This window comes from Pseudophryne corroboree, chromosome 3, assembly GCF_028390025.1.
Source record: "Pseudophryne corroboree isolate aPseCor3 chromosome 3, aPseCor3.hap2, whole genome shotgun sequence".
Classification (NCBI taxonomy): domain Eukaryota; kingdom Metazoa; phylum Chordata; class Amphibia; order Anura; family Myobatrachidae; genus Pseudophryne; species Pseudophryne corroboree.
The window spans coordinates 646,136,576-646,155,388 of record NC_086446.1 but is presented as its reverse complement, the minus strand read 5'-3'; the positions used below and the strand labels follow the sequence as shown (position 1 = coordinate 646,155,388).

Below are 18,813 nucleotides of genomic sequence, written 5' to 3'. Positions count from 1 at the left end.
TCTGCTTTTCGTACCTTTGTGCATGAACAAGGTTAGTCTTTACATGCACAGGCCGCAATATACGAAACTGTCTTGTACGCATTTGCAATGTGCAACACGTTTAAGGCAGGACTAAGTCCCCTTCACATCAGAAGTATGCTGGTGTCGGGCAGCTGAAACTGATTCCACAGAGAGGTAGGTTTACACAAGACCTCTCCAGCGAAATGTTTATTTACTAAACGAAGCGCAAAGAATGGTGCAAAAATCACCAAAATGTGCCGATACTTCATGCACCACTTTACTAAATAGAGCTCTTAGGGCTCAGTTCATTAAGTTAGGCTGACCATATTATCCCTTTAACCTGGGACGCTCATGGATTACACAGGTTCTGTGGCTGGCTGACTACAAGCCTGCATTTCACCTGGGTTTTAAGCAGCCACAGAACGTGTGTAATTCATGAGTGTCCCAGGTTAAAGGGATAATATGGTCAGCCTAATTAAGCTTGCACTTTTTGTAACGTGGACCTCTTTTCCATGGGAAGCAGCAGGGGTCTGGGAATCAACACCATGTACAGTAAATTCCTGCTGTCACTATTTGTAAGGGGACGTGGGCTAGATCAGGACTGAAAGGTGAGCAGGAGATATCCATGATATCCTGCCAGAAGCTGCAATGTCTGGGAATGAAGCTCTCATTTGCCCTTTTGCTTCCATCCATGCTGAAGGAAAAGTGGTTTGGGGGTGACCACCACACTGATATCAAAAGGCTTATTTAAATGCACACTACTAATGATCAAATTATATATACTAGTATATTTAAGATGTCAAATTAATTGCTGCTGCCATTGTTAAGGGTGCCCGTCTGGCTAACAATAAGTGAATACTTAAAAGGAAAATAAGAAAATGGTTATACTTTCATGGAGGCACTTCTTACAACTTGGTGAAAGAGTCCTCTTATATGACTGCATTGCAATCACATAATAGTTATGACCAGAGATGAACATGATTAGTATTATCCACAAAGCAATAGAGAATAGAATATAATGAATATTGATTCACATCTTTAAAGTGGAAACAGTGGTGGCAAAAGTGTGTGTGTGTGTGTGTGTGTGTGGGGGGTGGGGGGGTGGGGGGGTGTGTGTGTGTGTGTGTGTGTGTGTGTGTGTGTGTGTCTACTATTTACCTAGGCCCAGGTCTGATGGAGGGATCAGGTGGGGGCCCAAGTCCCACCCCTCCCCACCTTACCTGGCAGCTGCAGCTTTTCTCCTCAGCGCAGCACATGCTGCTGTGTGCTTGGCTGCAGTGTGGTCAGGGAGGCGCTTGAAATAAAATTGATTCTGTATTATTTTCTAAGGATGCATGACCACGTCTCTTGTGATTTGGCCACGCCCCCAGAAAAGTACCTGGGCCCAGACAGGCTCTCTACTGCCCTGAGTGGAAATGTTGATGCTCTTCTTAACATGTATAGTTTGGAGGAGAGAAGGGAAAGGGGAGACATGATAGAAAATTTCAAATATACCAAGGGTTTTAACAGAGTTCAGGAGGGAAACATTCTTCAAAGGAAGAAGAGTATTAGAACTCGAGCACATGCATTGAGACTGGAGGGGGGAGGTTCAGGAGAAATTTAAGGAAAACTTACTTCACAGAAAGGGTAGTGGATAAGTGGAATAGCCTCCCATCAGAGGTGGTAGAGGCTAAGACTGTATAGCAGTAAAGATACAAAAAAGGGGCAGACTAGATGGGCCAAGTGGTTCTTATCTGCCGTCAAATTCTATGTTTCTATGTTTGTGCTCTCTAAACTCTACTGTACAGTATTAGTGGTTCTGGGTCTATACTGTAAGCGGTATTGCAGATATCCTATACATAAATGACAGATTAGTACAGTAGCTTCCACACAACAATGTATGAATCAAATTACACACTGTTTACTCAGTGAGGCAAATCTACATACACAGTGGATCAAGGGAAAAAATAATTTAACATTTATGCAGTGCCATTGTACAATACAGTGTTACAGTATTAATATTCATATAGTATTTGTAGGGTGATTGGAGATCACGTTCTAGGCTCTGATTCATTGAATAAGACAAAACATGTTAGGTGCTCATTCTTTAGAACATTGGAGATGGACAATCATAGAATAGTACTTCCAATACGTATTTATCAAGATTAAAAAATGTAGCAAACCAAGCCTGCACATTACATTAATGACTTACTGGCAGCATTTCAGTAACCAAACCAACTGCTTTCTTGCAGGTCTGGAGCACAAAGGCCTATTTAGAATTACTGGCTCACAGAAGAAAGTATTGGCTTTGAAAGCAATGTACGATGAGGGGGAGAAGGTGGATCTAAGCCAAGAAGGTGATATAGATAGTGTGGCCAGTCTTCTTAAACTGTTCCTAAAGGAGCTCCCAGAGGGTGTAATCCCAGAAACTATACAACCTGCCTTCATCTCTGTCTACAAAGGTAAAAAATAAATCAGGAATGAACAGATACTGCTTACACAGGCATATCAATATAGCACATTCCTGCACTCCAAAGCTCAAACCTGGATGGACTACATGGAGTTCTTACAGTAGGGAGATGTGCAGTCAGTAGTGTAAATTAACAGAGAGGATTCTAAACAATAACTGGTCACATAAACTATACTACAGTATAGATTTGATGTTCTTATACCCTAATACAGTCCGTAAACACACTTATTATCAACTCTAAGGATATGATTCTATTGGTCAGCCATGTATTTGAAATTGTGAGCATCGCATGACATCACAAAGACTATCTTACTTTATTTGTGTATTATTTATTAATGACTAACCCTGTTGATTAATTGCTAGTAAAGGGGCCATGCCCCTGCTCTATCTCGCTCGATCCTAGTCATTTCCAGTCCCTGCCCTGTTCCTCCTATCCCCAAATCTGTCCCCTCACTGCTCCATCTCATCCTTTACCAGTCCCATTCTAGAGCAGAGTGGCCCTCCGTCCTTACTAGCCGGGGTCTGTGTTGTCACTCTAGCAGTGGGACCTGCAGCAAGTGCCTATGCTTCCACTGTGCATGCATGTTGGAGACAGGACAGAACTTAGAGAGTTGGGTACAGTCAGGAGCTTGATGGTCACAATCCTGGCAGCGGATTCCCTTTGCTCACAATGATGATGGTTTCTGGTGAGTATTCTAGCCCTAACCCACCCCTCCCGCAGCCTAACCCTAACCCTCCACCTAGTGTCTAATTCAAATTTGAATGCAGCAGGAGGCATCTGTAGGAGATAGACGCCTCCTATTAGCATTAGCGAGGATCTGAGTGCTGCGTCTGAGGACACAACCTCGGCTCACCATCGTGACCATCACAGCAATCAGTCGTGATTCGAGAAGGTTACAGGCACTGGCCAGCCTGTGTAAGCTGAAGGTTACTCAGACTGGCCATAGTATCCGGACACAGGGTCTAAGAAGTCTGCGTCTGATGATGCAGAACCTTGATCCGTCACGCCTTCAGAAAGGAAGAAAGGTGCTGGGTGACACCCCGGCTCCACCCTCCAAATGCACTGCAGTTGACAGGAGTCTGAGAGCCACATCGCAAGACCGCTCTGCACATGCCCAGACCCCCAAATATTGTACTTATATGTAAATCATTGTTTTGCATGCAAATATGAATTAGACCCTAAATTGTAATCCAGCATACAGTAACTTCTGTTGGCAAACTCACCCATCATAGCTATTATTTTAATTAAATATTTTACGTTTATTGTAACAGTGAGGTGTTGTATAAGCCACTATAATCAGTGTCATGGGGGAAATTTGTGTGTTTTTACACTTTCTAACAAAGTGATGCAGTATAAAGTTATGCCACTACTAATTGGCAGCGGAACTGCCAATGACAGAGCTCACAGGGACAGCTGCTTTCCTGAGCAGTTGTTCCCACTCCGGAGAAATCTTGAATGGCTCCGGTAATACGGAGACTGACACAGCAATTTGCGGGTGAATCAGATATCAAAGTATGGGAGGGTACATGGGACATATTGATGAATATGCCCTAGAGCAGTGATGGCTAACCTTGACACTCCAGCTGTTGTTGAACTACACATCCCAGCATGCCCTATATCAGTTTTGTTATTTGGCCATGCTAAAACTGATGCAGGGCATGCTGGGATGTGTAGATCAACAACAGCTGGAGTGTCAAGGTTAGCCACCACTGTCCTAGAGACATGTAGTATAATGGTAGACAGTGCTCATTGGCTTGCAGAACCAATTTTGTTTATGTTGACATGGCACGTGATGTCATAGTCAGACTGCATTATTGAACTGTGAAGACTCCCCAAGAGACTGTGAGGAAATCACTAGAGATGAGCGCCTGAAATTTTTCGGGTTTTGTGTTTTGGTTTTGGGTTCGGTTCCGCGGCCGTGTTTTGGGTTCGAACGCGTTTTGGCAAAACCTCACCGAATTATTTTTGTCGGATTCGGGTGTGTTTTGGATTCGGGTGTTTTTTTCCAAAAACACTAAAAAACAGCTTAAATCATAGAATTTGGGGGTCATTTTGATCCCAAAGTATTATTAACCTCAAAAACCATAATTTACACTCATTTTCAGTCTATTCTGAATACCTCACACCTCACAATATTATTTTTAGTCCTAAAATTTGCACCGAGGTCGCTGTGTGAGTAAGATAAGCGACCCTAGTGGCCGACACAAACACCGGGCCCATCTAGGAGTGGCACTGCAGTGTCACGCAGGATGTCCCTTCCAAAAAACCCTCCCCAAACAGCACATGACGCAAAGAAAAAAAGAGGCGCAATGAGGTAGCTGTGTGAGTAAGATTAGCGACCCTAGTGGCCGACACAAACACCGGGCCCATCTAGGAGTGGCACTGCAGTGTCACGCAGGATGGCCCTTCCAAAAAACCCTCCCCAAACAGCACATGACGCAAAGAAAAAAAGAGGCGCAATGAGGTAGCTGACTGTGTGAGTAAGATTAGCGACCCTAGTGGCCGACACAAACACCAGGCACATCTAGGAGTGGCACTGCAGTGTCACGCAGGATGTCCCTTCCAAAAAACCCTCCCCAAACAGCACATGACGCAAAGAAAAAAAGAGGCGCAATGAGGTAGCTGTGTGAGTAAGATTAGCGACCCTAGTGGCCGACACAAACACCGGGCACATCTAGGAGTGGCACTGCAGTGTCACGCAGGATGTCCCTTCCAAAAAACCCTCCCCAAACAGCACATGACGCAAAGAAAAAAAGAGGCGCAATGAGGTAGCTGTGTGAGTAAGATTAGCGACCCTAGTGGCCGACACAAACACCGGGCCCATCTAGGAGTGGCACTGCAGTGTCACGCAGGATGTCCCTTCCAAAAAACCCTCCCCAATCAGCACATGATGCAAAGAAAAAGAAAAGAAAAAAGAGGTGCAAGATGGAATTATCCTTGGGCCCTCCCACCCACCCTTATGTTGTATAAACAAAACAGGACATGCACACTTTAACCAACCCATCATTTCAGTGACAGGGTCTGCCACACGACTGTGACTGATATGATGGGTTGGTTTGGACCCCCCCCAAAAAAGAAGCAATTAATCTCTCCTTGCACAAACTGGCTCTACAGAGGCAAGATGTCCACCTCATCTTCACCCTCCGATATATCACCGTGTACATCCCCCTCCTCACAGATTATCAATTCGTCCCCACTGGAATCCACCATCTCAGCTCCCTGTGTACTTTGTGGAGGCAATTGCTGCTGGTCAATGTCTCCGCGGAGGAATTGATTATAATTCATTTTAATGAACATCATCTTCTCCACATTTTCTGGATGTAACCTCGTACGCCGATTGCTGACAAGGTGAGCGGCGGCACTAAACACTCTTTCGGAGTACACACTTGTGGGAGGGCAACTTAGGTAGAATAAAGCCAGTTTGTGCAAGGGCCTCCAAATTGCCTCTTTTTCCTGCCAGTATAAGTACGGACTGTGTGACGTGCCTACTTGGATGCGGTCACTCATATAATCCTCCACCATTCTATCAATGTTGAGAGAATCATATGCAGTGACAGTAGACGACATGTCCGTAATCGTTGTCAGGTCCTTCAGTCCGGACCAGATGTCAGCATCAGCAGTCGCTCCAGACTGCCCTGCATCACCGCCAGCGGGTGGGCTCGGAATTCTGAGCCTTTTCCTCGCACCCCCAGTTGCGGGAGAATGTGAAGGAGGAGATGTTGACAGGTCGCGTTCCGCTTGACTTGACAATTTTGTCACCAGCAGGTCTTTCAACCCCAGCAGACCTGTGTCTGCCGGAAAGAGAGATCCAAGGTAGGCTTTAAATCTAGGATCGAGCACGGTGGCCAAAATGTAGTGCTCTGATTTCAACAGATTGACCACCCGTGAATCCTTGTTAAGCGAATTAAGGGCTGCATCCACAAGTCCCACATGCCTAGCGGAATCGCTCCGTGTTAGCTCCTTCTTCAATGCCTCCAGCTTCTTCTGCAAAAGCCTGATGAGGGGAATGACCTGACTCAGGCTGGCAGTGTCTGAACTGACTTCACGTGTGGCAAGTTCAAAGGGCATCAGAACCTTGCACAACGTTGAAATCATTCTCCACTGCACTTGAGACAGGTGCATTCCATCTCCTATATCGTGCTCAATTGTATAGGCTTGAATGGCCTTTTGCTGCTCCTCCAACCTCTGAAGCATATAGAGGGTTGAATTCCACCTCGTTACCACTTCTTGCTTCAGATGATGGCAGGGCAGGTTCAGTAGTTTTTGGTGGTGCTCCAGTCTTCTGTACGTGGTGCCTGTACGCCGAAAGTGTCCCGCAATTTTTCTGGCCACCGACAGCATCTCTTGCACGCCCCTGTCGTTTTTTAAAAAATTCTGCACCACCAAATTCAAGGTATGTGCAAAACATGGGACGTGCTGGAATTTGCCCATATTTAATGCACACACAATATTGCTGGCGTTGTCCGATGCCACAAATCCACAGGAGAGTCCAATTGGGGTAAGCCATTCCGCGATGATCTTCCTCAGTTGCCGTAAGAGGTTTTCAGCTGTGTGCGTATTCTGGAAAGCGGTGATACAAAGCGTAGCCTGCCTAGGAAAGAGTTGGCGTTTGCGAGATGCTGCTACTGGTGCCGCCGCTGCTGTTCTTGCGGCGGGAGTCCATACATCTACCCAGTGGGCTGTCACAGTCATATAGTCCTGACCCTGCCCTGCTCCACTTGTCCACATGTCCGTGGTTAAGTGGACATTGGGTACAACTGCATTTTTTAGGACACTGGTGAGTCTTTTTCTGACGTCCGTGTACATTCTCGGTATCGCCTGCCTAGAGAAGTGGAACCTAGATGGTATTTGGTAACGGGGGCACACTGCCTCAATAAATTGTCTAGTTCCCTGTGAACTAACGGCGGATACCGGACGCACGTCTAACACCAACATAGTTGTCAAGGACTCAGTTATCCGCTTTGCAGTAGGATGACTGCTGTGATATTTCATCTTCCTCGCAAAGGACTGTTGAACAGTCAATTGCTTACTGGAAGTAGTACAAGTGGGCTTACGACTTCCCCTCTGGGATGACCATCGACTCCCAGCGGCAACAACAGCAGCGCCAGCAGCAGTAGGCGTTACACGCAAGGATGCATCGGAGGAATCCCAGGCAGGAGAGGACTCGTCAGACTTGCCAGTGACATGGCCTGCAGGACTATTGGCATTCCTGGGGAAGGAGGAAATTGACACTGAGGGAGTTGGTGGGGTGGTTTGCGTGAGCTTGGTTACAAGAGGAAGGGATTTACTGGTCAGTGGACTGCTTCCGCTGTCACCCAAAGTTTTTGAACTTGTCACTGACTTATTATGAATGCGCTGCAGGTGACGTATAAGGGAGGATGTTCCGAGGTGGTTAACGTCCTTACCCCTACTTATTACAGCTTGACAAAGGGAACACACGGCTTGACACCTGTTGTCCGCATTTCTGGTGAAATACCTCCACACCGAAGAGCTGATTTTTTTGGTATTTTCACCTGGCATGTCAACGGCCATATTCCTCCCACGGACAACAGGTGTCTCCCCGGGTGCCTGACTTAAACAAACCACCTCACCATCAGAATCCTCCTGGTCAATTTCCTCCCCAGCGCCAGCAACACCCATATCCTCCTCATCCTGGTGTACTTCAACACTGACATCTTCAATCTGACTATCAGGAACTGGACTGCGGGTGCTCCTTCCAGCACTTGCAGGGGGCATGCAAATAGTGGAAGGCGCATGCTCTTCACGTCCAGTGTTGGGAAGGTCAGGCATCGCAAACGACACAATTGGACTCTCCTTGTGGATTTGGGATTTCAAAGAACGCACAGTTCTTTGCGGTGCTTTTGCCAGCTTGAGTCTTTTCAGTTTTCTAGCGAGAGGCTGAGTGCTTCCATCCTCATGTGAAGCTGAACCACTAGCCATGAACATAGGCCAGGGCCTCAGCCGTTCCTTGCCACTCCGTGTGGTAAATGGCATATTGGCAAGTTTACGCTTCTCCTCCGACAATTTTATTTTAGGTTTTGGAGTCCTTTTTTTTCTGATATTTGGTGTTTTGGATTTGACATGCTCTGTACTATGACATTGGGCATCGGCCTTGGCAGACGACGTTGCTGGCATTTCATCGTCTCGGCCATGACTAGTGGCAGCAGCTTCAGCACGAGGTGGAAGTGGATCTTGATCTTTCCCTAATTTTGGAACCTCAACTTTTTTGTTCTCCATATTTTATAGGCAGAACTAAAAGGCACCTCAGGTAAACAATGGAGATGGATGGATTGGATACTAGTATACAATTATGGACGGACTGCCACGGTTAGGTGGTATAAAAAAACCACGGTTAGGTGGTATATAATACAATTATGGATGGACGGACTGCCTGCCGAGTGCCGACACAGAGGTAGCCACAGCCGTGAACTACCGCACTGTACACTGGTTGATAAAGAGATAGTAGTATACTCGTAACAACTAGTATGACGACGGTATAAAGAATGAAAAAAAAACCACGGTTAGGTGGTATATATTATAATACAATTATGGTTGGACGGACTGCCTGCCGAGTGCCGACACAGAGGTAGCCACAGCCGTGAACTACCGCACTGTACACTGGTTGATAAAGAGATAGTAGTATACTCGTAACAACTAGTATGACGACGGTATAAAGAATGAAAAAAAAACCACGGTTAGGTGGTATATATTATAATGCAATTATGGATGGACGGACTGCCTGCCGAGTGCCGACACAGAGGTAGCCACAGCCGTGAACTACCGCACTGTACACTGGTTGATAAAGAGATAGTAGTATACTCGTAACAACTAGTATGACGACGGTATAAAGAATGAAAAAAAAACCACGGTTAGGTGGTATATATTATAATACAATTATGGTTGGACGGACTGCCTGCCGAGTGCCGACACAGAGGTAGCCACAGCCGTGAACTACCGCACTGTACACTGGTTGATAAAGAGATAGTAGTATACTCGTAACAACTAGTATGACGACGGTATAAAGAATGAAAAAAAAACCACGGTTAGGTGGTATATAATACAATTATGGTTGGACGGACTGCCTGCCGAGTGCCGACACAGAGGTAGCCACAGCCGTGAACTACCGCACTGTACACTGGTTGATAAAGAGATAGTAGTATACTCGTAACAACTAGTATGACGACGGTATAAAGAATGAAAAAAAAACCACGGTTAGGTGGTATATATTATAATACAATTATGGTTGGACGGACTGCCTGCCGAGTGCCGACACAGAGGTAGCCACAGCCGTGAACTACCGCACTGTACACTGGTTGATAAAGAGATAGTAGTATACTCGTAACAACTAGTATGACGACGGTATAAAGAATGAAAAAAAAACCACGGTTAGGTGGTATATATTATAATACAATTATGGATGGACGGACTGCCTGCCGAGTGCCGACACAGAGGTAGCCACAGCCGTGAACTACCGCACTGTACACTGGTTGATAAAGAGATAGTAGTATACTCGTAACAACTAGTATGACGACGGTATAAAGAATGAAAAAAAAACCACGGTTAGGTGGTATATATTATAATACAATTATGGTTGGACGGACTGCCTGCCGAGTGCCGACACAGAGGTAGCCACAGCCGTGAACTACCGCACTGTACACTGGTTGATAAAGAGATAGTAGTATACTCGTAACAACTAGTATGACGACGGTATAAAGAATGAAAAAAAAACCACGGTTAGGTGGTATATAATACAATTATGGTTGGACGGACTGCCTGCCGAGTGCCGACACAGAGGTAGCCACAGCCGTGAACTACCGCACTGTACACTGGTTGATAAAGAGATAGTAGTATACTCGTAACAACTAGTATGACGACGGTATAAAGAATGAAAAAAAAACCACGGTTAGGTGGTATATATTATAATACAATTATGGTTGGACGGACTGCCTGCCGAGTGCCGACACAGAGGTAGCCACAGCCGTGAACTACCGCACTGTACACTGGTTGATAAAGAGATAGTAGTATACTCGTAACAACTAGTATGACGACGGTATAAAGAATGAAAAAAAAACCACGGTTAGGTGGTATATATTATAATACAATTATGGATGGACGGACTGCCTGCCGAGTGCCGACACAGAGGTAGCCACAGCCGTGAACTACCGCACTGTACACTGGTTGATAAAGAGATAGTAGTATACTCGTAACAACTAGTATGACGACGGTATAAAGAATGAAAAAAAAACCACGGTTAGGTGGTATATAATACAATTATGGTTGGACGGACTGCCTGCCGAGTGCCGACACAGAGGTAGCCACAGCCGTGAACTACCGCACTGTACACTGGTTGATAAAGAGATAGTAGTATACTCGTAACAACTAGTATGACGACGGTATAAAGAATGAAAAAAAAACCACGGTTAGGTGGTATATATTATAATACAATTATGGATGGACGGACTGCCTGCCGATTGCCGACACAGAGGTAGCCACAGCCGTGAACTACCGCACTGTACTGTGTCTGCTGCTAATATAGACTGGTTGATAAAGAGATAGTATACAATACTACTAATATACTGGTGGTCAGGCACTGGTCACCACTAGTCACACTGGCAGTGGCACTCCTGCAGCAAAAGTGTGCACTGTTTAATTTTAATATAATATTATTTATCATGTACTCCTGGCTCCTGCTATAACAACCTGCAGTGCTCCCCAGTCTCCCCCACAATTATAAGCTTTATATACAATACATTGATGTGCAGCACACTGGGCTGAGCAGTGCACACAGACTGAGTCACTGTGTGACTGTGTATCGTTTTTTTCAGGCAGAGAACGGATATATTAAATAAAACAAACAACTGCACTGTCTCTGGTGGTCACTGGTCACTGTGGTCGTCAGTCACTAAACTCTGTCTGCACTCTCTTCTAATCTACAGTATCACAGCAATCTCTCTCTCTTCTAAATCTAATCTAAATGGAGAGGACGCCAGCCACGTCCTCTCCCTATCAATCTCAATGCACGTGTGAAAATGGCGGCGACGCGCGGCTCCTTATATAGAATCCGAGTCTCGCGAGAATCCGACAGCGTCATGATGACGTTCGGGCGCGCTCGGGTTAACCGAGCAAGGCGGGAAGATCCGAGTCGCTCGGACCCGTGAAAAAAAAAGTGAAGTTCGTGCGGGTTCGGATTCAAAGAAACCGAACCCGCTCATCTCTAGAAATCACCCCTCTCCTTTGCACCCCACATCCAAGCTCTGGCACAATCCTGTTGGTCCCAGCTACGCAACATTGTCCGCATCAGGCCATTTCTCTCCCAGAGTGCAACTAAACTTATCATCCACTCACTGGTCATCTCACGACCCGACTACTGAAATGTTCTCCTCACTTGCTCCCATATTGCTCCCCTCCAATCTGTCCTCAACTCCGCAGCTAGGCTTATCTTCCTCTCCCGGCACTCCACATCTGCCACTCCCCTTTGACAAAATCTGCACTGGCTCCCATTCCCCTACAGAATCCTCTTCAAACTCCTCACCCTCACATACAAGGCCATCTCTAATTCCACTGCTCCCTACATCTCCAACCTCCTCTCCCTTCATACTCCCTCCCGCCCCCTGCGGTCAGCCAATGACCGTCACCTCTCCTCTGCCCTGGTCACTGCTTCCCATGCTCGAGTTTAAGATTTTGCCTGTGCTGCACCCCTTCAGTGGAACGTACTCCCCCGCTCTATTAGACTCTCTCTGACCTTGCAAAGCTTCAAAGGGGCACGAAAAACCCACCTATTCATCAAAGCGTACCCTTCCGATGCATAACCTAGTCCTAAGGCTGCTCCTCTATCCCCCTGCCTCATGCCTTGAACTGCACAGGAGAGCCGAACGAGGTTCAAGGTATCAGTGGAGGAAAAGAGGCTGAACCAGAAAGAGACAGTGACTGACCCACTGACTGCAGCTGCCAGGGGTTTGTTATAAAATCACAGCAGTCAGGATCAAAAGACCGACATCGGGATCCCGACGGCCAGTATTCCAACACATCCTGGTAGAAACGCGTTGGTGACTACAGGACTGTGAGGAGGGGACAGGAGAGGACTGAGCCATTCCAGTGCAGCGAGGCACAGGGGATTCCCGGGTTTCCCTGCACCTAATAAACCCGCAAGCTAGCTTTGAACTGTGTACACAGTTCAGACTATCTGGTAATTTCCTCACCATTCCCCACCCCAGTTTGATATGCTGCTATTCTTATAAAACATAAAAAAATTGTTATTCAATTGCTGCTACACATTCCTATTGGAAAGTTTACGATGTTTTTAATGTCTGTTCAATTTGTTTTATATGTATAATATTAAAACTGTACTTCACTATATATGTACAATATTCCTCTCTTTTATATGGCAAATGAATATCATGATTGAATAGTCTAGGTATATAGAAAAAGCGTTGTTCTTTTTTTGTATGTTTTTCTCTTTGTAAAGATATAGTTGGCTGCCTTATTGGTATGTAATGTCTGTTTTTCTAAGCTAATTTATGGCCTTAGCTTAAAGGGGGATTGTATTGGGTGGAGTTTGCAATCATTGCATTCACATGGATATTGTTCCTATTTGAAGTCTAGTATACGGCTGGATAGCCATAGGCTGGTAGTGCTCCCATAGAAGTGCTGACATAAAAGTGTTATTATAAAAATAGCGTTATACCTGCGTTAAACCGAAAGAAAACAGAAGGGAAACATCAACACACCAACACTACCACAAAAGGACTGCATTAATGCCTCAAAAGTATGTAATTCATCTTATGTATATTATCTGTTTTTAAAAACCTATGAAAAGACATCCCCAATCTGCTCACTACAGTTCTCTCTTATGCAAACTTATGTATGTTTCTTGATGTAATGATTTCTTGTAAATGTCATTGCATGTGTGGGGAAGTTGCTTGGTGAAACAGTTTATTATTGCATACTGACTGGTGTTTACCTCCTTTGAACATTTACCCATTGTGGTCAGGTGTACTATATCTTTATATTTAGTAAGGTGTAGTCATGGTGTAAAGGACAGAGTATGATTACTGATTAGTAAAAGAAAACAAATACTGAGCAACATCCCCAAACAGGTAATTTCAACTTTAAACTTGTCATTTATTTTGTACGCTCTGGACATGGCTACTAATAACAAATGCACAGACAAAATTCTTAAAGCTATGTGTGCAAATGCTAGGAGCTTAGGAGACAAAATTCTAGAGCTAATTGCGATAATGACAAGGGATAACCTGGATTTTGTGGCAATTACAGAGTCTTGGTGCAATGAGAATCATGACTGGGACTTAGCTATACCAGGATACAATTTATTTAGGAAAGATAGAATAGGAAGAATAGGAGGAGGGGTAGCAATGCATGTGAAAAAAAAGCATAAATGCTACTTTAATACAAAATATTGAAGCCAAAACTGAGGCCCTTTGGGTCACCATAGAAACTGGGAAGAAGGACATTATTCGCATTGGGGTGATCTATAGACCACCAGGCCAGGGGCAGGATTTGGACAGGAACCTATTGTTGGACATCTCTAAAATGGCTTTTAAGGGAGAAGTCATAATCATGGGAGACTTTAATTTACCTGATGTAAATTGGGAGGGGTCTTTTGCAAGTTCAGCTACAAGTGGCAAATTTCTACATTCCTTACAGGGAGCATCTCTCAAGCAATTGGTGAGGGAGCCCACTCGCAAAGACTCAATATTAGATCTAATTCTTACAAATGGTGATAGGATATCTGATATATATGTGGGTGAGCACCTGGGATCCAGTGATCATCAAGCAGTATGGCTTAGTATAAAGACAGGATCCAACTCCTGTCACACAAAAACAAAGGTGTTGGATTTTAGAAATGCTGACTTTGCAAAAATGGGGAGATGTTTAAGATGTTTAATTGGCAGACTGGAGGAACTTGGAAGGAGTGCAGGAGAGGTGGAAAAAACTGAAAAGTGCAATACTAAGTGCAACAGACCTTTGTATCAAAATGGTTAGGAAAAGCACCAGGAAAAGGAAGCCAGTGTGGTTCACAAAAGAAGTATCAACTAGTGTAAAAGCAAAAAAGATGGCTTTTAGGAAATACAAACAGACTCAAAATAATAACGACAAAGAGGTGTATCTGGACAGACGGAAGGATGCTAAGAAAGTGATCAGACGTGCAAAGGCAGAAGCTGAGGAGAAAATGGCCCAGTCAGTACATAAAGGGGGCAAAACTTTTGTTAAGTATATAAGTGAAAGGAGAAAATCAAATGGAGGAATAATAAGACTTAAGACAGAGAGTGGGCATTTGGTGGAGGGAGACAAGGCAATAGCAGATCACCTAAATAATTATTTTTGCTCAGTATTTACTACAGAAGAAGGGATGGGGCCACAGTTAAGTTGCAAGGACATTCATAAAAATAAGGTAGATGAAAATACATTTACAGAGGAGAAGGTCCTAACAGAACTTTCAAAACTAAAAGTGGATAAATCAATGGGACCAGATGGGATACACCCAAGGATACTCAAAGAGCTAAAATATGTGCTGGTTACACCTTTAACAGAATTATTTAACCAGTCACTAAATACAGGTGCTATTCCAGAGGACTGGAAAAGAGCAAATGTAGTTCCACTGCACAAAAGTGGAAGCAAGGAAGAAACAAGTAACTACAGACCAGTAAGCCTTACATCAGTAGTAGGGAAAGTAATGGAAAAACTATTAAAAGAAAGAGTAGTGGAATATCTTAAATCAAACAACTTACAGGATCCAAAACAGCATGGATTTACTGGTGGGAGATCATGCCAAACAAATCTTATTGACTTTTTTGACTCTGTGATGAAAATAATAGATTAAGGGGGAGCTGTAGATGTAGCATATCTAGACTTTAGTAAGGCATTTAACACTGTCCCACATCGCAGACTGCTAAATAAACTTAAAAGCCTGGGGGTGGATTATAAATCAGTTAAATGGATAAGAACCTGGTTGCAGGATAGGAAACAGACAGTCGTAGTTAATGGAGTGCAATCTATGGAGGGAAATGTTACCAGTGGAGTACCCCAGGGATCTGTACTTGGTCCAGTTCTCTTAAATATCTTTGTTGGTGACATTGCAGATGGTATTGAAGGGAAGATATGCCTTTTTGCAGATGATACAAAGATATGCAACAGGGTAGACACACCGGGAGGGGTCAAACAAATGATTAATGACCTAGGTAGGCTTGAGAAATGGTCAAGAACGTGGCAACTACAGTTTAATGCTAAAAAATGCAAAATCATGCACTTGGGTCTCAAAAACCCAAAGGCTAAGTATAGTATCAATATAATGGAAACTACAGAGGAGGAAAGAGATTTAGGAGTCACTATTTCAAGTGACTTGAAGGCAGGAAAGCAATGCAACAAAGCAATGAGAAAGGCAAGTCAGATGCTTGGTTGCATAGGGAGAGGAATCAGTAGCAGGAAAAAAGAAATGATAATGCCACTGTATAGGTCATTGGTACGGCCCCATCTGGAATACTATGTCCAGTTCTGGAGACCCTATCTCCAGAAGGATATAAATACATTAGAGAGTGTACAAAGAAGGGCAACTAAAATGGTGCATGGCCTACATCACAAAACTTACCCGGAAAGGCTAAAAGATCTTAACATGTATAGTTTGGAGGAGAGAAGGGAAAGGGGGGACATGATAGAAACTTTCAAATATATCAAGGGTCTTAACAAAGTTCAGGAGGGAAACATTCTTCAAAGGAAAAGAAGTATTAGAACTCAAGGGCATACATTGAGACTGGAGGGGGGGAGGTTCAGGGGAAATTTAAGGAAAAATTACTTCACAGAAAGGGTAGTGGATAAGTGGAATAGCCTCCCATCAGAGGTGGTAGAGGCTAAGACTGTAGGGCAATTTAAACATGCTTGGGACAGGCATATGAATATCCTTACAAAGAATTAAGGTTAAAAAAGGGTTGAGATTGCCTAAAGGATAAAATAAAAAAGGGGCAGACTAGATGGGCCAAGTGGTTCTTATCTGCCGTCAAATTCTATGTTTCTATGTTTCTATCTCTATGAGTTTACAAATAACTCTGGAATATATTGAGACGTCACCCAATTGTGGAGCGCAGGATAAGTCCCTCTTTCTCATTTTTTTCTGTTTGACACGTGTGGTGAAGGACTTGGGAACCTTCTTTGGAGAGGGGGGGGGGGTAATATCCAGCAGCTTTGATCTTTTGCGCACTGAGACCTTCCTTGTATTCCTTTCACACCTTGAACAGCACTGCCATCAGGCTACCTCCTGCTTGCTTGAACCTCATGTCATCTGTCTGTCGCCCCTTCTCAATAGATTGTTAGCTCTTCAGAGCAGGGCCCTCTTTCCTCTTGTTGTCAAAGCCCTCTTCTCACTCGCAGCTCTCTCCTACTCAGCGACTATCTTTACCCGCTTTTTCTCCTGCTGGTAAAGGCTCATCTCTATCTATGGATGCCAGCCAGTAGTACAATGATTACTCCTTCGCTACTTACATCTTAGCTGTATTATGTTTTGAGAATTGTGGTGCTCTTTGTTACCTGTACTCTATTTTTGTTATTTATTTACTGTAATGCTAAGTTTTGTCTCCCTGTACTGCCCTTTGTATGGTGCTGCAAAACATTTGTGGTGCCTTATAAATAAAATTTAATAATAATAATACTATTTATTGCCACCTCCACTCTCGTAGCACACAGAGGAGAAGGTGGATGTCAACTGGAGAAACAGCAGCCAAAAAAGCAAATTGAGTGGAAGTGAGGAGAAAAAATAAAAACATACTGTATACACCACTCTACAATGCTACGCCGAGGGATAACCTCAAAAATATCCATGGCTCAAAACCCTACATGACTGCGAGAGTGGAGGTGGCAATAAATAGTATTATTATTATTACATTTTATTTATAAGGCACGACAAATGTTTTGCAGCACCATACAAAGGACAGTACAGGGAGACAAAACTTAGCATTACAGTAAATAAATAACAAAAACCATGTAGGGTTTGGAGCCATGGATATTTTTGAGGTTATCCATCGGCGTAGCATTGTAGAGTAGTGTATACAGTATGTTTTTATTTTTTCTCCTCACTTCCACTCAATTTGCTTTTGTGGCTGCTGTTTCTCCAGTTGACATTCACCTTCTCCTCTGTGTGACCTTGTGGTTTATGAACCAACTGCAGTGAAGATACACTTACTTGGAGTGCCAGGATATGTATTGTACAACAGCCTTAAACACAGGTCTTACAGCAATGTAATGACAGTCACATATTGCTCCTGCTGTGCCTAGTGTGATAGCTCCACAGCAAATCAAATCACTCCTTTAATAAACATGCTTATAGTGAACTCAAGATTGCACCTCATGTCTCTGTGCTGCAGCGTGCTATGCAACAGAGACCATTTTCTCCATGCGCCACACTCAATAGACTTTCTTCTTGCTGCTGCTAGTAACTTTCTCTAGTTATTGCACAGGGCAGGGCCTCCCAGCATGTGATGCATCAAACTAAGGTTGATCTTTGGCAGCGCAACTAGGCGGTCTGCCACCATTTTTTTTAATTGGAGCAGCTGCATGTGATGTCACACACCCGCCCCAAAAATGCTCCCGGCACGCCCCCATTCTGCCCCCCACACCCACCTTAAACCCAAGTCGCCACCCTGCATATATCTGCTGCTGTCAATCACATTTGCCGATATAGGCAAACTGCGCTGCGGGACGCAGCAGCGGCTAGGTCTGTTACTTGTGACTGCCTGCTAGAAAGTTTAGCTGCTTGCGACAACCCTATTACTTCTCTGGGGACTGCCAGATATCCCTTACCTTTTTCCCTTATGAGGATCCTGCCCTTTGATACATGCAGGTACTTTACAACAGGGGCACATATTCTTTACTAAATGATAAATAGTGCCACAGCTAATAAGCTCCTATCTGTCATGCATTTGAAAATGACAGCTAGGAGCTGATTGGCTGGTGCACCATTTATCATTCGGAATGAGTGATAACAAGAATAAACTTGTTAAATCTGCCCCATAATTTGCAGTTTTACTGTTTGACTGTCCTGTAGATGAGGATACACTAGAGGGCAGTCGATTCTTAGCAGGGGGCACTCAGTAGTACTTCGGCATCATGGGAGAGAGGAGGTGGTGTAGTTAGTTACTACAGGCCCTAGAGTAACAACTTCTGGCTTGTAAGGCATACTTGCCGACATTCTGGCTGCTCTCTGCAGGAGAGAGCAGCCAGGTCGGCTCAGCAAGGGGGCAGGGGAGGTGGGGAGGAGGTGGACCGGAGGCGGGATGGGGGTGGAGCAGGGGTGGGATGGGGGCGGAGTTTTGGAGGCACATAATTTAAGCCACGCCCCCGCTCTGTAATGCCGCGA

General features: G+C 44.4%; 1 protein-coding gene across 8 annotated transcripts in view; it reads left to right on the top strand.

The window, feature by feature from the left end:
- The window catches only part of FAM13C (family with sequence similarity 13 member C), a 914,350-nt gene that overhangs the window by 91,815 nt on the left and 803,722 nt on the right, over nucleotides 1–18,813 (top strand). For all 8 annotated transcript variants that reach the window (XM_063961752.1, XM_063961754.1, XM_063961756.1 and 5 more), the window contains one exon: nucleotides 2,232–2,441. In XM_063961752.1, coding sequence (XP_063817822.1) covers nucleotides 2,232–2,441 — 210 coding nt within the window. The remainder of the gene's footprint in view (nucleotides 1–2,231; nucleotides 2,442–18,813) is intronic.